Raw genomic sequence first — 18,828 nt, forward strand, 5'->3', positions numbered from 1 at the left:
CTGTGTATTAACTTAACAAGCAAAAATTTTCTCTCACTAGTATGACCAAAATAAGGGAAAAAGGGAGACTCCCTAAAGTACACTGGAGATTTTTGAAAAGATGGTCTTAGTACAGTACAGACCACAAAAAGCAAGTATCTTCACTTAGATAAGTACTGGAACAGTGTACATTACATTGACGGATGGCTTGGATTAGCCCTCATGGTGTCAGTGCTCTCCTAATTACCAGAGTCAAGTATGTAATATTCTAACTCAAAATAGCCCTACAGTACAATGAACAAATGTGCAAAGAAAGAAACAATGGGGGGAAATGGTTAACAGTGAAGAAGAGCAACACTATATTGTCTGTATACAACTAATTACAGCTTTATGCCACTGGAAATTTCTGCTGATTCCTAGAGTGAAGAAGATACTACTTTCTTCTGACACTTTCATTGCTTGTATTGCTTACACTTAGCTGCTTTTAATAATCTGATACTTTGCTATGTCAAAACTTCTTTCATGTATGGATGAAGAAGGGGATAGAAGGAAGAATTTCTTCAGCTGTAGCCAAAGATCCTAAGCTGTTTGCTTTCATCTACAGCCACAGTTAATTCTAAAACTTCCTATAGTGTTCTGTCCCCAGGGTACAATTAGTACAAGTTTCATCTTTTCTCAGTTTGTACCCACACAGCTCTTCCTGTTCACCCTTACTCTTAATTATGTGTTCATTCTTTGCTAATATTATGTCATATCGGAAGTTTGAGGTAGTTCTCTCTTATCAGTCCTTGGGCTCCTCATTGTAAGGAGACTTTCTCTTAAAAAAGTGTTTGTTGAACCACCAAAACTTCTGTTGTTACAGCCTTCACATTGGTTCACTGAGTGTGTAACTGGCAGGCAGCTGACTAAATTGTAAAGGTATGCCTTTTAAACTAAGGCTTGGGTTTTCAGCTGTTCATACCAGTAAACTCTCTATAAAGCTAGAATCAAAACTTTGTCTTGTATCTTTGACATTTTAACCTTGAAAACTCAGGAAAATAGTTTAAGTCTTTGTTAGATCTTAGTAGATACTATTACTGTCAATCACTAATTATTACTCATAATACATAGCAATAATAACATGAGAGTAGTAGAACGATACATTTGGTTCAGAAAGCATTTTATGTTACGTGCTTGAGCATCAGATGATTTAATTAAATTCCTCAGAATTCAGTCCTTGTTTTCCAGTATCTTTCCCCACCCAAGTATAAAGCAAAACTTTTCCCAATATTTTTCAGTTAGTGACATGAAGACAGTGTTAACTTCCATCTATATTTAGACAAAAGTCTAAGTTAAGGTGGAATTCCTTTGTATTTCATTTGATGTTGACCTAACCAGATCTTTCAGACAAGCTTGTGAGTGTGTTTTAAGTCTGTGGTTCTAGGATTCTGTTTCTCTACTCCAAGTCTGTCAGTAGGAGTGGATATAAAAATGTATACCATCAATTGGAGCAGCTTCTGTTCTGCATTCAATAAAACTAAACAAAACAAAACAAAACAAATGGTTTATTTGCTTATTTACTTTATTTACTTACCTATTTTATGTGAGCATTGGTAACCATAGGCAAAAATAGGTCTGCAGATATTGGTGTGAAAATCTCAGGGAAATCAATGAGTATGGCCTTTTTTTTTTTTTTTTTTTTTTCCCTGCAGAAATAGTTTTGACTGTATGAAAAAACAAAGAAATTGGTCATGCCATGTTACATACAGAAATCAGTACATTTCAGTGACAGACATGAAGATTGCATACCAAACTATCAACATTCAAGATATTGAATCAACTGTTTAGCAGAGCGTATCACACTGATTTCTTCAGTAGGAAATTTCCTCAAGAGAAATACAACCTATTTTTTAGTATATGGTTTTAATATGCCTGTGTTTATATACAGTATTTCTGAATTTAGATATGCAAACATTACAGTCATCTTGGCTGCTGATGCCACGTGCTCAATGGAGCAAGTGGCTGCTAGAGAGGAATGATGCTGATAATTCAAAGCTGGAACACAAGTGTGACTTCCTACCACATACAGGTGCTGACTTTCCTTATGGGGCCTGTGACCTCTCAATAGTTTTCAAATCATGAGCCAAACTGCTGTGGGCCTTCTAAGTCAAGTTCCTTTAAAACATTGGGATAATAATACAGATTCGGTTATGTGGTATAGCTTTGGTATAATCTGAGTTAATTTTTTTCTTTTCAGTTTCCAAAATTGCTCATTCCAAACAAGAACAGACTCCTTATAGGGTCTGAAGCAGTAACATATTGCAGCAGTCACAGTTTTAGTGAAAATTTTTATATAGTTTGAAAGAAAGTAGGATGTGGTCCTTATGCGGTTGTCTTTTGTTAACAAGTAACTGCACAAGGAAAAGAATTCTGGTGGTCCATTCAATTCAAAACAATCCATTGGAGATATTTGTTTGTAATAGAAACAATGACATGTTTTTAATGAAAACTAGAGGAATGGTTTATCAAGTGTTCCAGTGAGATCTCTGCCTCTGGAAATTTTTAATTCAAAGTTAGCCAAGTAGACAAATATAAGGTCTACTCTCATTAAAAAAAAAAAAAAAAAAAAAAAAAAGCAAAGTGGGAGAAGTGCTTTGATGCAGATCACTTTATGCAGATCAGACAAGACAATCAAGTGCGCTCATGTAATCTATGAACAATTAGCAGATTTTTTGTTGTTGTTTTCCTGTTGCGGTATGGATAAACCCATTGCAATATTACATATTTGTAATATTTGTAACATTTGTCAATGTGTATAAAAGAGGTCAATTGTCATTCAACAGCTACAAATGACAGGATGAGTCAATTAGGTTGTGTGTACTAGGAGTAATAGACAACATACAATAAATAACTTGATTATTTTGGAAAAATCAGTACCTACTACTAGTCAAAGTATATATTTATGTCTCTTGAATGATCTGGTGAATCATCTGTCTTGGTGGTGGTGATGGCTGAATGAGAAGTCAATGAATAAGTAACATTTATGTTCAGAGACAATACATGTTTTTTTTTTTATTATTATTATTATTTTATTTATTTTTTTCCTTCAGAATTTCACAAGTTCTGGTAACTACAGCGATGTCAATATGTCCCAGTCTGCAGTTCTGGATGACTTGGCCAAATACAGCCATTATACTCTGTGGGTAACTGCAAGCACAGCTTTTGGAGATGGAAACAAAACCAGTGAAATTATAGATGTATATACAGATCAGGATAGTAAGTGAATAACTTTTTTTAATGTTACAATGTATATCAATGCTTCTATTTATTAAATATTCTCTAACTTTAAAATGATTTTTACTGTTAAGATGGCAAAGCTAAAAAAAATCTAGTAAATATTTTTTTTTCATGTTCCCTTGCATGAAAGACATTTTGATTTCTCTGCTTTGTAATACAGAGAATATAGTTCACAAGCTTCTTCTTTGGATGCAAGCAATAAGTATATTATATTAAACCATCATTAAGGCTCTTTCAAAAATCAAATGTAACATAGATGGTTATTCATATATACCATCAAAATATTTTGGTTTTGATAGTAAAAAAAAAAAATCATTAAAAAAAATTATACAAAATATTTAGTGTTTTACAAATAAGGTTTATAAAACAATCATACTTAGGGCATGTATATCTGTTTTGGTTTTGGATTCTTTAGTATTGTAATCCATGCATTTGTTTTGTTTATCTCTCATAGTCCCAGATGGTTCTGTTGAAAATCTGGTGTATCAAAACATTTCCTCATCTTCTGTAAATGTAAGCTGGCTTCCACCATCCCAGCCAAATGGTTTAGTCTTCTTTCATGTTTCTCTAAGTTTATTGCAACTGGGAACCAATAAGATATTGTCTTTCCTTACTTACAACACAAGTATCATTTTTGACAATCTGGAGAAATACACTGACTACATTCTGAAAATCATACCAGCCACTGATAAAGGGTCTTCTGAACTGCATGCTCTAAGTCTGCATATAAGAACTGATGAAGATGGTAAGTTTAAGAATAGTTTTTATTCATTCCTAAGGAAATGTAGAAAAAGTAGAATGCTTCTCTTTCTAAAAGAAAAAAAATAGTTTATCTTTTTCATTTTACTTAAAACTTTGTGTGTGTGTGTGTGTGAGATACAGTAACACAAAAACCTGCTACACATTTCTGTGTTGAGACCGTGAAATAGAATTTTCTGCTCAGAGCACAATTTCAGCTAAGACTAAACTAGCTAATACAAGTAAAACACATTTTTCATTATAACTCATATTTTTCTGAGGTTATCCTTGTTTTTCTCTTTCTTATTTCTTTGTGTAGTCCCAGAATCAGCACCTATAATCAAAAAATTTTCAAATCTCTCAACTACCTCAGTTATGCTTTCATGGGACCCTCCTGTTAAGCCAAGTGGTGTTATAATAAGTTATGATTTAAATTTGTTTGGGCCAGAAAGGAACATCTCGTTCTCTACCACTAATAATTTCATCATTTTAGAAGACCTTGTACCATTCACATTATACAGTATTTACACAGCTGCAAGAACTATAAAAGGATCTGGTCCATCTTCCATGCTTCTGTTCTACACAGATGAGTCAGGTGAGCAAACGCAATTGTAACAAACTGAAATTTTATCCCTGTGATATGGCGTCTGATTTAAATCTGAACATCACACGTTGAAAGAGTCAAGGTGAAGAATTCATTTTCCATTGGTCTTGTGTGAAGAACTCTCAGAAGAAAGAAACACTTTTCTGAGTTCTTTCTGAGTCTTTTCTGAGTTCTCCTCCTCCCATCACAGTGTGCCAGAGGTGGTCATATTCTGCGAAGGATTACAAAACTCCAAGAAAGATTTTTTTTTCCTTTGGAATTTACCATTTGTCAAAGTGTCAGGGATTTTTAAGCAAACAGCAATACCTTCTTTTTTTTTTTTTTTTTTTTTTCTCTCATATGTACAAAATTAAAAAAATACAAGCATGAAAACATTTTTGACACTCTTTCAGGTCTCTCTTACATGGACCTCCTTCCACCTGTGTGGTAAATGATGTTCTCTTGTAGATATATGAGTTGTGCTCACTATAAGCTTTAGGAAGTGAAATATATTTCATTCCAAGATATATGTACTATGACTTTTTAAGTGTCCTAGCTCTGACAATGAGCCTGTTTAAGTGACAAATAGCTTTCTTAGGTATCTGAGAAGATCCCTTGCTGACCAAACATATTCCTGGTTAATGGAATTTGTTTTCTTTTCAAAAAGAAATAAACAAACAAAAAGATAGAAATGAAGTGCTGTTTTCTTGAGTTCAGATTGAAATGGTAACAGATGTTCATATGTTCTGCTGCTTCTCTGAAATATTTGGTTTTGCCTGGTTTATTTGTAATTTGTAAGTCAAGACCATTTCTCTTTTGCAGTGCCATTAGCTCCACCCCAGAATTTGACCATTACCAATTACACTTCAGATTCTGTGTGGCTAAAATGGGATCCAAGTCCTCAGCCAAATGGTGTTATTATGAGATATAATTTTAAGATTTATCAAAACAACACTGAAAAAATATTTTATCAGGTATGTTTCTAATATTTGTGTTTAATTTCTTCAGATGATAAATGCTTTTTTAATGTTTTACAAACAACACAAATAATTTAAATGTCTCTTTTACTCCTACATTTATGGAGCTCCTATAAATTATTTTTTGTTAAGACAGCTTACTTACTCTCCCACAATGTCTATAACTCAATTTTAAAAATTAGATAGAAAAATATATCTACATCTTAATTTGTTTTCAGCTTCTAATATTCCATTAATGATGAGCTTTATTAATCTTTAGTTCATAGTTCATTGTAAGTTTGTTGTTAGAAAATGACAGAAGTTACTTGTATCTGCATGTGTGTGCCATGTAGTATCTGTGGGCTTCCAAGATTAAAAAAGGAAAGAAATTTCTTGTAATCTTGAAAAATAGTTTTAAAATGTTTAGAGGTTTGTGGTTTTAGTTAGTTTGTTTGTTTTTTTAAAGAGTAACAGAATAAATTTTAACTGAAATAGAAGCTATAAAATTAGATGTAGAAATTGGTCAAGGCATTTATGTGTGGTTGCTGGCATGGCATCAAATATGTGCCATAAACTGTAAGGGCAGCAAGTGAGACCAGGACTGTATCTCAGGTTTAGAAACTAAATAGTGAGTTCTGTTCACCTGAGACATGGCTAAAAGTTACTGTTCAAAGGCATTGCTGCAGTCAGCTATGAGCTTAAGACATACAGTGTGAGGTACACCATGATACTGTGCTGACAAACTCCCTCAGCACTTCCAGAGACTTAGCATGCAAGGGAAGTGCTTGTGCTGTTGTTAAGCTTATCCATTGCAGCAGTCATTCCCCATGAGGTGGCCTGCTGTGCAGTCTTTGCAATCTGTTCCCTGTGGTGAATGAAGGGCTATCATGATCCAGTTTCTTCCATGGTCTTTGGACGAGGGGAGGCAGAATGCAGATACGGAAGAAAGCTCTCTATAGAGAGTTGCCTTTGGAATCATGTTCTTTGAGAGCTCATGAAGGCCACCAAAGGAGGCCATAGTCTATCTGTGGCAGACTTAAACCCAACTAGATTACAGAAACTGGCAGCAGTTTCTGCTTTGCTCCATATTTCTTTGTGTTACATAAAGTAATGTTTCTTCATGTTATGTGATGTAGTGGACAAGAAACTGGATTTAGATTGTGGCAGAGAGACAAGCAGAGCAATTTATTTTGAAATATTGAAGTTAGGCACCATAATTCCCTGATGATATGAATTCCACAAAATGCTCACCAGGTTTTCTTGCTGAAGTTTAGCTCTCTCCCTGCTGCCATTAGAGTCCTTTCAAAATATACACAAAATATGACTTGCATGCTCTGTGTCCCCCATAAGACCCTGTTAGAGAAGCCATAGAAGTAAAGGCTGGATAAGCAGACAGTGAAGGGGATTGAAAACTGACTGAACTGCTGGACCAGGAGGATAGGCTTCAGTGGTGCAAAGTCTAGTTGGTGGCCCATAAGCAGAGTGCCCTAAGGGTCAGTACTGGGTTCAGTCCTGCTTATCTTCATTAACAATCTGGACGATGGGATACCTTCAGTAAATTTGTGAATGACATGAAAGTGGAGGGAATGGCTGACTCACCAGAGGGCTGTGCTGCCATGCAGAGGGACTTTGACAGGGTGGAGAGGTGGCCTGACAAGAGTCTCATGAAGTTCAACAAGGAGAAGTGCAGAGTCCTGCACCTGGAGAGGAACAACTCTAGGCACCAGGACATTCTGGGGACCACCCACTTGCAAAGGAGCATTACAGGAAAGGACTTAGGAGTCCCGGCAGACACCAAGTTTTACATGAGTCAGCAGTGTACCCTTGCTGCAAAATAACCTAACAGGGGCCAAAAGTATTGCCAGCAGGTTGAGGGAGGTGATCCTTCTTGTCTGTTTGGAACTGGTGAGGCCACACCTGGAGTGTTGTGTTCAGCTCTGGGTTCCCCAGTACAAGGGAGAATTGGACTTACTGGAAAAAGTCCAGCAGAGGGCCACCAAGATGACAAAGGGACTGGAGCATTTCTCCTATGAAGAGAGGATGAGAGAGCTGGGACTCAGCGTGGAGGAGCCTCACAGGGGATATTGTCAATGTGTATAAGTACCAGAAGGGAGGGTGCAAAAAGGACAGAACCAAGCTCTTATCAGTGGTGCCCAGTGCAAGGACAAGCAGCAATGGGCACAAACGGGAACACAGGAGGTTCCGTCTAAACATTAGGAAGCATGTCTTCACTGTGCAGGTGACGGAGCACTGGCACAGGCTGCCCAGAGAGGTATCTCTTTCCTTGGAGAGCTTCAAAAAGACATGGCATGGACAACCTGCTGTAGGTGGCTCTGCTTGAGCAGGGGGATTGGACCAGATGACCTCCGGAGGTCCCTTCCAACTTTAACCATTCTGTGATTCTGTGATTCTCTGAAAAATTGCTATGAGGAACCAAACTTTGGGTTTTAGCTCTTCATCAGTCTGTGTGTCTGACTCAGGTAAAGTGAGGGAAATATTGAGCTATGACCCATGACCTTTTTCGTTGAAGACATGTAGTAAGAAAGTAGAAGAAGTAGAGGGTGAGAGGAGGTTGATAAGGTGGAGCAGAGGTAACAAGAGTTCTCAGTATTGGTGAAAAAAAAAAAAAAAAAAAAAAGGAAAAAAGAAAGACATACATGGAGTTAATCTGTTCTAAAAGTGCTATGTAATTATGATACCATCCTTTGGCATATCTTCCTCACAAGCTACATTGAAAGAGGGAGAGGAGAAAGGGAAGGAAGAATTTGACCCTGCATTCCTTTTAGTTGAGCTCAGGGACTACTTTGTCTGACTGAAAGCTACTGAGAGTAGAAGAGGAAAGACTATAGCTCTAAATAACCTGTAGCAAAACTATAGCAAGACTCTAGCTCTAAATCTCTTTGTTTCAGCATGTTCGAGGTGAGGCCAACAATGTTCACAAAGATTAATCATGTACTAATATTTTTTCCTCTTTAAGAATGTTTCAGGTTCAGACAATGAGGCAAACCTTGTTGGATTAGAACCATTCAGCACTTACCTTATCAGTGTATCTGCATTTACCAGACTTGGGAATGGCAATCAGTTCAGCAATGCTGTCCAATTTACAACGATGGAATCAGGTTAGATGTAACATTTTGTGAGCTGCAGTTTTGTTTGTGTGGATTTTCCTTGTATTACTGAACAGCAGCCTTCCTCTTCTCTCCAAATAAAGTGTAACGTAACACTATCTCATTGTCTTCTGCTTCTGTAACACCAATTCCCATTCCTATTGTACTGGGTAGACTGGGCTTGAAGTTTGATGTTGGAAGTGTAGAATTAGAAATGTCCTCATCTGAAATGAGAAGCTTATATAGCTACTATAAATCTTTTAATAGCATCACAGATAAAGGGAGGAAAATTAGATAGATATCAGACTTTGCAGATCAAAGCAATAGTTCAGATCCCTGTGGAAATAACTGAAACTTTAGCAGTACTAAAAGCAACTGGACAAAAGATTGGCAAATGAACTGGAAAATCTATTAAACATATAATTTTTTACAATTTTTGGTTATTTATTTTAGGAAGGGTAACAATTCTCTAATTAAACACATAATTTGTTACATCTTTTTCTTCCTTACAACTGGAGAGGGCTGTGCGATGTAACTGATTTAGTTAATTAATTACACGGAATTTTGTCATGTGCCATGCTGTTCTACTGTACAAGTGCTGTCAAAACTGGAGGACTGGGTCATGTCATAGGGGGCCATGTCTGATCTCCCAAGTTCCTTTACACTGATAGCAGAGGAAGTAGAGGAAATATCAAAAGGTTCCAAATGGTGACTACGATTTTTCAAGATCATACTTCCAGTGAAATATTATTTCCAGAGTTGACAAAACATCAGTTTTGGAAAAAGAAAAAATGCTGTTTATTGTAGTCAGCTTTTAGAACACCATGAAAAATCTGGACCATCACTAAACTGGTTCATGTTGGCTGTTGGATCCCTGCAGCTGGAGTCTGTGCTACCTAAGAGCCACAGTCACCCCTCAGTTGTCTCATTCCATCACTGACAATCCATTCCCCTGGTACTTTCTTCAGGAGTGCTGGAGAGACATTGCCCATGGAAGTGTGGTCTAGCCATTTTTAATCTTTTTCTCAGATTTTGTGAAAAGACTATTCTTCAAAGGGAAAAGACAATAGTTTTAAAGAGATTCATCTACCTTTGTGCAGTGATAGTTAACATGTTTCCCTTTATATCTGTTTCCTCAGTAACAGTCCTTTCACTATTTTATGGATTCCTGGACGTGTTTCAGTAGAGGAGATAAGCAGGGCCACCCCAGATTATATATTCACTTTTTCTTAGCTGGTACAGCCAGCAATTTAGCCTTTTCTGAGATACAATACATTGTTCTATTTAATCAATTGTTCACATGTAAATGTTCTATTTTAAGCATGAGTTTAATATTTGATATATTTTATTAAATTTTTATAAGCATTAAAAATTTCTCCTACTAGAACCAGCAAGGAGGTGGGGAGCATTGGGTAATAGCTTTGGTAACGGAAGCTCTAAAGCCTGCATAGTGACTTATGTGCAGGTCATGCCTCAGCTGAAAGGACAGTGAGAGATGATTCAGTGTCTAAAAGAAACAGAGCTAAGAGACAAAAAGAAATTTCTGCTGTTGATGCTATTGTGGAGTGTATGAGTTTCACACTACTGTGTATGTTCTACTACATTTTGATTACAAAAACGTAGGGAAATATAAGATGAGAAAACAAAACTGGAGTACACAACAAGGAAAAAGACAGATAGATGGCCTCTTCTATGCCAAGTACTTGCATCACTCATGTTCATGCTATTCAGAAATGAACCATATAATAAGAACAAAGACATATTTTTGTTTTTTCAACACATTTCTATTACAATACCTATTTGTTTGCCTCTGGAATGTTTAACCCTGTCTTTGATATTATGGCTGCTTCTCCAATTATATTGTTCTGTGAGTACAATTTAAATTGTGTCTGAGTATTAACCTCTAGTGTATGTATATCTTTTAAGTCCCAGATGTTGTCCAGAATGTTCGCTGTATTGCAATGAGTTGGCAATCGATCCTAGTGCAATGGGACCCTCCTGCTTCATCCAACGGTGTGATTACTCATTACATCGTAACTGTTGAAGGAAGTTCTACAAATTTTTCATCTTATGATACGCTGCATATTTTTAGAAATCTGCTTTCTAATATTTCTTACCATTTTAAAATAAAAGCTGCAACATCTGCTGGTGATGGTGAAGAACAGATATGCAATGCCAGTACACTTCCAGAAAGAGGTAACAAATTACTAAAGCTAATTCTTTTGTTTAATTTAAATGATAACCAAGAGGCAAGCAGACCCAAAATACCTGCTTCACTACAGGCAGGTAAATCCTCCTTTTTTTTTTTCTTTTTTTTTTTTTTCTAAACTTGATTCTAATAGTGGAAGGGAAGAAACAGGCCTTCCTCTTTCTCCTTTTTTAGAATACAATGAGTCCCATCCTTTCTGTCTTATTGGAGATTTATGAACTCTATCTGGGTCATCTTTCCACTTGTTGGTTCAGAAACTTCTGTCCATTGACAGGGTTCAAAATCCTCTTTTGAAGGAAGCATTTTTAAATATTAGAGATAACCATGCTTATATCTTACAGCAGTGGCTGGAAATATGTACTGAGGTTAACTGCTGTGCTGAACATGGATGTATGTGAGCATGCACCTAAGAACACTTCTGAGTTGCAGTTGTAACTCTCCACCCTTTAGATGGTGAAAAATCAGTCCTGACTCAGAGCTACAGTAAGACTGAAACTGAGGATGGGTGCCCAGACTAGCAAGCCAATGACTGATTAAAACTGGACTCATCCAAAACCAGAAAGTTTTGGAGACAGGTTTATAGGAGACATTTTCCCTCTGGTACAGATGAGAACAGGAGGCTTCCTGGGTTGCCTACTTCATGGAAGGCAGAGAAAGGCTGCTGCTAGTGTCAAAGAAGCCTGGCACCTGTGAAAGCTGATGCAATTTCTGAGGAATTTGGGGTTGGATGTTAATTAGTGCTTGAGGAAAGCCTGGAAAAAACCTGTGGATGTGGTATTAGTCATGAGCTTGAAAGACAAACTACTAGCCTGTTGTGGTCTACATTATGTAGAGTTGTACTAGCAGGAGAAAATAAAACAAAAACAGTCTTATTTTCTAACAACACGTGGCTGATGTATCTTATCACTAAGAGTTGTCTGAGTGAAGGGTTTATACTACAACACTTTTTTTTTTTTTCTTTTTTTTGGTACATACACTGCACAAACTCTTTCTTGCTGTTTTAGTATTTGGCTTACAGGTTGTTGCTTAGTCATATTTACAGCAAACTAGTTATTATTAGGACATTTCCTTTACTGTGTGTTTGCATGAATTGTTTTCTGGTGACTGGATACTAGGAACTAGAGATTCATGGTTGGGAATGGAAACAGTTTTATAGCTGTTGTCAGCTTCTTATTTATGGTGGTCTAAGATTAGTCACAGAATATGTAGCCAGCACTGAGTCACTGACAATGCATTTATTTCTGACATAAAGTGAAATCGAATTTGGCTCAGTGTCTCACTGCATAGTGTTTGACCTTTACATTCTTACCAAGATTATTTGACTTTTTTTTTTTTTTTTTTTTTTTAGGTAATCTTGTTCATAAATGGGTAAAATTAAACTTGAATCATGAAGATTAAATTTATGAGGAGATTAGTAGTGTTTTGTGTCTAATCTAGCTCCATTGTCATGGTAAACCACTTCTGCCAGGCTGCAGTATGTTACAAAAACTGTCAACTTTGTAGTGGTAATACTACTTTGAGTTTAAAAATACTATGCGATATATGAAAGACAATATAGCAAGCACACATGAAAAAATGATTTGGAATATTATGACTGAATAGCTACCCTTGGATTATTTTCAAGAAAATGCATACATTAAAATTAAATTTCATTAGGGTTGAATTTTTAGAAGGGAAAAAGATCTATAAATTAGTAGGATAGTTCTCAGAAAGACTTAGTAAAGCTGTGCAGCTTCAGGTAGCTCAGAATTACACTAGTCTGGGGCTAGTGTAATTGCCATTCAGTTAAGAAGAAAAATAAAAGAACTAAAAAGCCACTTGGGGGTTGAAGTATAAACAACCAAAAGAAAACTGCAGCTGCTGTCAATTTTTTTAAATTTAGATTTTTCTTGTACTTATTATTATTCTCTGGAAATATTAACCATGTTGAGCATACAATTAACATGTGCAGAGTACTTTTTCTTTCATTACTACTGGTCCTACTTAATATTATAACTGAACACAGAATCTTGGAACAGGTTGAGGACCACATTGTACTATGGTTACAGTCCTTACTATTTGTTTTCTGCTAAACAGAGATTCATTCATAACTTCCATTTAAATGAAATATTGCTAGGAAATTGTCCAAGAGACATTTTTTAATTTAATCTGAGCTTAATTTTGCTGGCCTATGTTAAATTGCAGCTGTACACAGAAGTATGCTTTGTGGGTGAAAAAGAGGAGTGCCTAAAAGGATTGTTAATAGGAAAGTTTCTTAGGTCATCTGATGTGGAGCTGGCAAGTTAACATAATCTGTTGTTACTTGTGCTAAAACATGTTTATTCTCTAATAAGTCCCTGAATAAGTGAACCTATAAATATTCCGGTTTTGTACCTCTGAGTTGGAAATGCTTACTAGAAAATGTGGTCAGCTTTCTCATTTAGGCTTGTGAGGAATGCAAAATGTAGCATGGGCTTAAAACCTTCTTCATACCCAAAGAAATGGTCTGTTTCTACCACCATATATTCTTTTCATAGAACATGGCAGCTCTAGGAGTTGGGGTTGCATTAATTTCTTCATTAGCTTGTAAAAAGAACTACAGATGTCCCTAATGCACTGAAAAAATCATTTAATTTAGTACTTTAAAGCAGTCCTGAGGGTCCCAAGCATGATGTGGAAGTGCAGTGTTTTGGCCTGGTTATCCAGAGGAATCACTTGTTGTAGAGTCTCAGTATGGAAAATGGAAGAACTTTGTTCTATATCACTACTACAGATAAGTATGTTTCACATGTTCAAATCAACTCACATTTCCAATATGTATTAAAGCAGAAGCATCACAAAAACAAGGGGTGAATCATGACTAAGAATCTTCGAAACACTTCTTTCCAAGATGACTGGAACTGCTTTCTTTTCCAGACTTTACTTTCTTAATAGCGTGGAGCTTTTTTTAGATTTTCTCATTAGTTGATATGTCCAAATGTAAGTTAATGGCTTTGATGTTGATGTCAGGTCTTCTCTAGACAAATGAAACAATCAGTTGGTGGCTGCCAATGAAATTGCATTGATGTTATTTTTATAAGAAGTTGGATAAGAATAGAAAAATCATATAGCGTAGGGTGAAGGAACTTTTTTTGTAAGGACTAGGTCAACTCAGAACATAAAAAAAATGGTGGGAAGATATACATACAAAGCTGATGTTGAAAGCATTTTGAGGTCAAATATGTTGTTTACTGAAAAGTAAACAGTAGTCCACTTTGTTGGTAAGCTGGGCATTCTTTATTTAATTTAAGACTCAAGAATACTGATAGTTATTCACTACTTTTCTAAGCTTAGCTTTGAGGTGTGCATTTATCCTTAGATATGTAAGACTTGGTCTTTCATTCCTTAGACCCCACAGTTAGATATTGAATTTTCTAATGTGCTAGGGACTCAGAGATCTAGTTCAAGGAGGCTTTTTAAATACATGTTCTCAACTGTGCAATTTCCTTTAAAGCATGTCTGATAGTATCAGTCCCAAGTCATGGGAAAAATAGTCTACAGTTTTTTACATTTTTATGTTAGTAAAATCATCTGGGACCTATTTTCAATGTCCTTGTTCATACCAAGCAGGACCTTATCTCACAAGGAGTTAGCAGTCCATACTAGAGTAGTATTTAGTATCATTAGGGATATCAGCTTAACTCAGGAAACTCCTTGGGGTAACAAAGCTTTCAAAAATTAATAGAGATAAGCAATATGGAATATTAATCTGCTTTTCCAATACCTCAATTTTCTGAAGATTATTTCATTGTGTGCCCACTGCTCTCTGTTCTACTTTGTTCTTCACTTTCCTCATGTTGATGCTCTTAATACCACCTAACAGACTTCTAGGCTGCCGCTGTTCTTTTAATCCAAACTCCAGCTACAAGCAGCTGTTCTGTAGGCAGAGTTTTTTTATTAGCTTCGTTAGGAACTATGCCATATCATATTACTGTCTTCTGTTCCCGGCCCGCGCAGCTGTAGTCATTGCTTTCCACAGAAGTCTTTATGGAAAGCCATAACTGCTCGCTTTTCTCAGTAGATTTTTTTGTGTGTCCTTTGCTGCCCTTAGGTTATCTTTGCAATGCAAATAAGATTTTTTCTACCAAGTGTTTCTGTTGCTTTAAACTAGTTCCACTGGCCAAGTTCAACTTTATCTGAGTTTTTGTGCAATCAGGTGCCCTTTCTACCAGGAATTTCCTTTCATTTAGGTTCTCAAATAAAAAGTTAATCTCAGAGCAGTCTGCCAACTTTGGAAGGGCTGATTAGCATTGCAGCCAGACGAGCATAGGGAAACGGGGCCAAGATCTGTGAAAGTAACTTCTATTTAGGTGCTTAACTTCCTGTCAACTTCAGTAGGAGTTCAGGCACGTAAATAGGTTTTAGGAGCTTAAAATCCCATGTAGATATGGCTCCAGGCACTTTTCCTTGGAGTTTGGCCATCATGTGAACAATGGTGGATGAACCTGAAAACACCTCGTTCCTCCTCCTGTCCAGAAACAGAATTACCAGCATTTCACAGCCAGCCTCTCTGCCTGCATCCTGGCTGGCTTTCAGAAGCTGAATTAAAAGCTATTAAATTGAAAACTATAGAGTACATTGCACCAAAAATTACAGACTTTGAAAACCTCCTCACACCCAAAGGTAAATGAATTAGAGGAAATGCAATATAAGTGGATAGGGAAAGACTCTTGGTTGAATGATGATGAACTTAAGGGATCCTACCCGTGATTCACAGGGAATTTAAATATGCGATTAGCACTAGAATTCCCACAAAGTAATCAGGATACAGATATGGACAATTTGTGACCTAGACAACCCCAAGCACATCTTTTCAAGTTTTTTTTTTTTCTTTAAATGCACTTTTCTGGAAGTCAGGAAGAATAATAGTTTCTTTTAGGCTTATAACAAAGTAGGAGTATCTTTGAGCAGATAGATAAGTCTTTGTTACAGTTCCAATTTAATCTGAAAGAATAATTCACAGATACAATTTTTGGCTTCAGATGCTTTTAGTGTGAACAGTGATCACTTCATCATAGTTGAGTCATGTTTAGAAAATTTAAACAAGCTGCATGATTACTCTAGGAAGCATGGAATGGTTTGTTCAAATCAGTACCATCTGTGGAGAGAAGAAGTTGGGGGAATTTTAGTCATTCTTGAGGAATGGAAATCTGATTCTCCATGCTGGAGTAATTGTAATCCTCTTTGTATCTGTAACCCAATAGCATAGTTGTCTTGAAATTGTCTCGTAGAACACAGTCATCAAGTGCAAGAGAGACTGCGCCACTGGGTGTCACTGCTCCTCGCTGTGGCCCTCTCAGCACCCTTGAGATTTACTCCAGATTCAGATCTCAGCTTTTCATTTGCTCTAACAAAAAACACATTTACAGTTCATTTTTCTATTCAAGAAATGAGATAAAATGAACTAGATTTTAAGCTGATTTTAAGGCTCTGATTCCATTTTAAAGATCTGTCTAGGTGCTGACACAGAAAACTTTCCTGTGTCTTCTACTGAGTATACTGAGTAGGTTTTTTGTAGAAATATTTAGAAATAGTTTGCAAATATGTGTCTTAATAAACTGGAAAATAAAAAAAAAAGGGGGGGGGATGACATAAAATAGAAATAAATGATTTTGTATGTAAGTTGTCTCTGTCTAATATATCTGTTGTGTTTATACCTGCAATCTTATCTTTCAAAATGGTGGGTTTGCTGTAGTATTACTCACTGGGATAATCACAGAGATTATCTCCAGCCTTGTGAGAGTAGTTTTTATGGGCTCCCCCTGTAGTCAGTGGGAAAAAGAACCCTTCTCTAGGTAACAGATGGAAAGAGAAACAGTTTTTCTTCCCTCCCTTCTTTCCCCTGCTCTATGGGAGTTTGTCTCTTCCCACCAGGTACATGGAGAGCTTGAAGAGGCTGGCATTATTAGACCATAGTGGTGTGTGAGAACCCACAAATCACAGCCACTGTTATTTTTCCTGAAACAATTTGTAGTTCTATTAAACAGCCAAGCATCTTTTCTGCCTTTACTACAGCATTGTTAGCTCTCAGGTCTTCAAAATAGCATCAACCCTGTTGAAACTGGGAGACCAGGATACTCTCCTTGAGAAGGAAAGCCCACCATGCTGGCTAGCACATGACTTCTACCAGCAACTCACATCTTCAACCTGTCTAGTTTTAGATGCACAGAGACTGTAGTTGTGCCAGACGTGGATTTACCAGCTGTACATTGGTAATGGGTATATATTTCCACCTTCCTTTTGGCACTCAGCAATTAAGCAGTTGTTATGTACTTTATCCCAAACCCCTGTTTGTAAGTTTTCCCTTTATTATATTCAGACAGACACTTGTGGTTCTGCTTTTCTACCAGAATCCTTGATTATGGTAAGATCTATGTTGCTCTTTAAAACCTGCTCTGCTTAAAATCTTGTGGTGAAGAGGCATCAGAATATCACAGAATCATTTTTCCTATCCCCAGGCAGAAAGCTTTAAGCTCCATGCAGGGTGTTTTTTTCAGTATTTAATCCTGTCTTCCATTTAAATGGGAGTCTTGTTCAATAATCAGTTTTCAGCAGATGGAAGTTAATGGTGGTAGACTAAGAGGTATTAGGGCCAGTTGTTTTGATCTCCATGTTGTTTCCTTTCACATTTTTATTCCAAGTCATCCAATGATGGGTGTTCCCATCAAAACAGAAGCTCCTAGTCATGTGCCCAGGATGATTAGGTCATATTCCTTAAAAAAAAAAAAAAAAAAAAAAAGGAGTAATCTCTTCTGACTGAGGAGGAGGATGAAATTTTCTTCAATTATCTTAGTTTGGATCTGATCTGATGTCTTTGAATATCTGACTCTTGATTTTTCACTTCCTGGAATGTATAGCATTGGGTCTTAAATATATTTTAATTCAAGTTCAGGGTAAGACTTGGTGATAACTTTTATTTCAGTCAAATGACTTCATCCATTCTATATCAAATTTTATTGCCATCATAATGGAGTGTGTACAATTAATATTCTCTGCAGTATCTGAACAGATATTAACAGCCTATATTCTAATAGAGTACATGATTTTTTAAAGAAGGATACAAAATTTTCATAAAAATTATTGAACATTTCTGTGCCTTTATCTTCCAACAACTAGTGGATAAACTAAACCTTTCCATGTAATTTGCATAAGTAGAAAATATAGTTTATAGAACTATTAAGAAAATATTGCAGTGCTTATGTCTCTTCCAAAGTGAATAAATTGAATATTGCCTCTCCAAAACTGTGATTAAGCAAAAAGGTTTCTACCTGGTTTTATTTACTACTTCCTGTACTTTGCTTCTCTACATGGTAATAACAACAGAGCAAAACAATTTTGATTTTGATATTATGGAGAATTATGATGAAAGTTGGAAGTGACAGAGACTTTTTTTGACAGTTAGCTTTTGGTCTGTGTCTACTTAGTAGGCTGCTCAGTAGGCTGGGAGCGTCTGGGGCTACTATGCACTGTGACAGAGGAAGTCCCCACAGCTACTGTGTCTGCCCTCTGTCCTGTAGGCTCCACCTTCTTTGGGCTCATTTGAAGGGGTTTGGATTTCTCAACTTTTTCATTGTTAGAACTTGGTTTGACTCTGAATCTACATCTCTTTCTTGTTAAATATTCACATTTAGTGACAAGGCTTCAGCTTGTTACATTATGATGATGTTTTATGAACAAATTGTTGCGGATGGAAGCTGAGGTCAGACATTACCATAAGGCTGAAAAAAAAAAAAAAAGAAAGAAAAAAAAAACTTTTCTCTTTCTTCCCCAGTAACATGGGCTTTGGATCCTTTTATTCTTTATGTAAGCCTTGGGGCTTCTTCAGTTTCAGTTTGAGGATATATCATGTGTTTTCTTTTACCAGAGATACTTCTTCCTCCCAAAAGGCTAAAGCACTCTTTAAAGCTAAGTGTGCAAAATGATTTCTGAGCTGATTTCTCTGCACAGTTTTTGCCATAGAGT

The 18,828-nt window shown here is 36.5% G+C and overlaps 1 protein-coding gene across 4 annotated transcripts in view; it reads left to right on the forward strand.

The window, feature by feature from the left end:
- Window positions 1–18,828, forward strand: part of PTPRQ (protein tyrosine phosphatase receptor type Q) — a 135,641-nt gene that overhangs the window by 66,379 nt on the left and 50,434 nt on the right. For all 4 annotated transcript variants that reach the window (XM_038168438.2, XM_027454194.3, XM_038168450.2 and 1 more), the window contains exons 37-42: window positions 3,069–3,234; window positions 3,710–4,000; window positions 4,313–4,588; window positions 5,399–5,550; window positions 8,510–8,651; window positions 10,566–10,835. In XM_038168438.2, coding sequence (XP_038024366.2) covers window positions 3,069–3,234; window positions 3,710–4,000; window positions 4,313–4,588; window positions 5,399–5,550; window positions 8,510–8,651; window positions 10,566–10,835 — 1,297 coding nt within the window. The remainder of the gene's footprint in view (window positions 1–3,068; window positions 3,235–3,709; window positions 4,001–4,312; window positions 4,589–5,398; window positions 5,551–8,509; window positions 8,652–10,565; window positions 10,836–18,828) is intronic.

This window comes from Anas platyrhynchos, chromosome 1 (assembly GCF_047663525.1).
Source record: "Anas platyrhynchos isolate ZD024472 breed Pekin duck chromosome 1, IASCAAS_PekinDuck_T2T, whole genome shotgun sequence".
In the NCBI taxonomy this organism is placed as follows: Eukaryota; Metazoa; Chordata; class Aves; order Anseriformes; family Anatidae; genus Anas; species Anas platyrhynchos.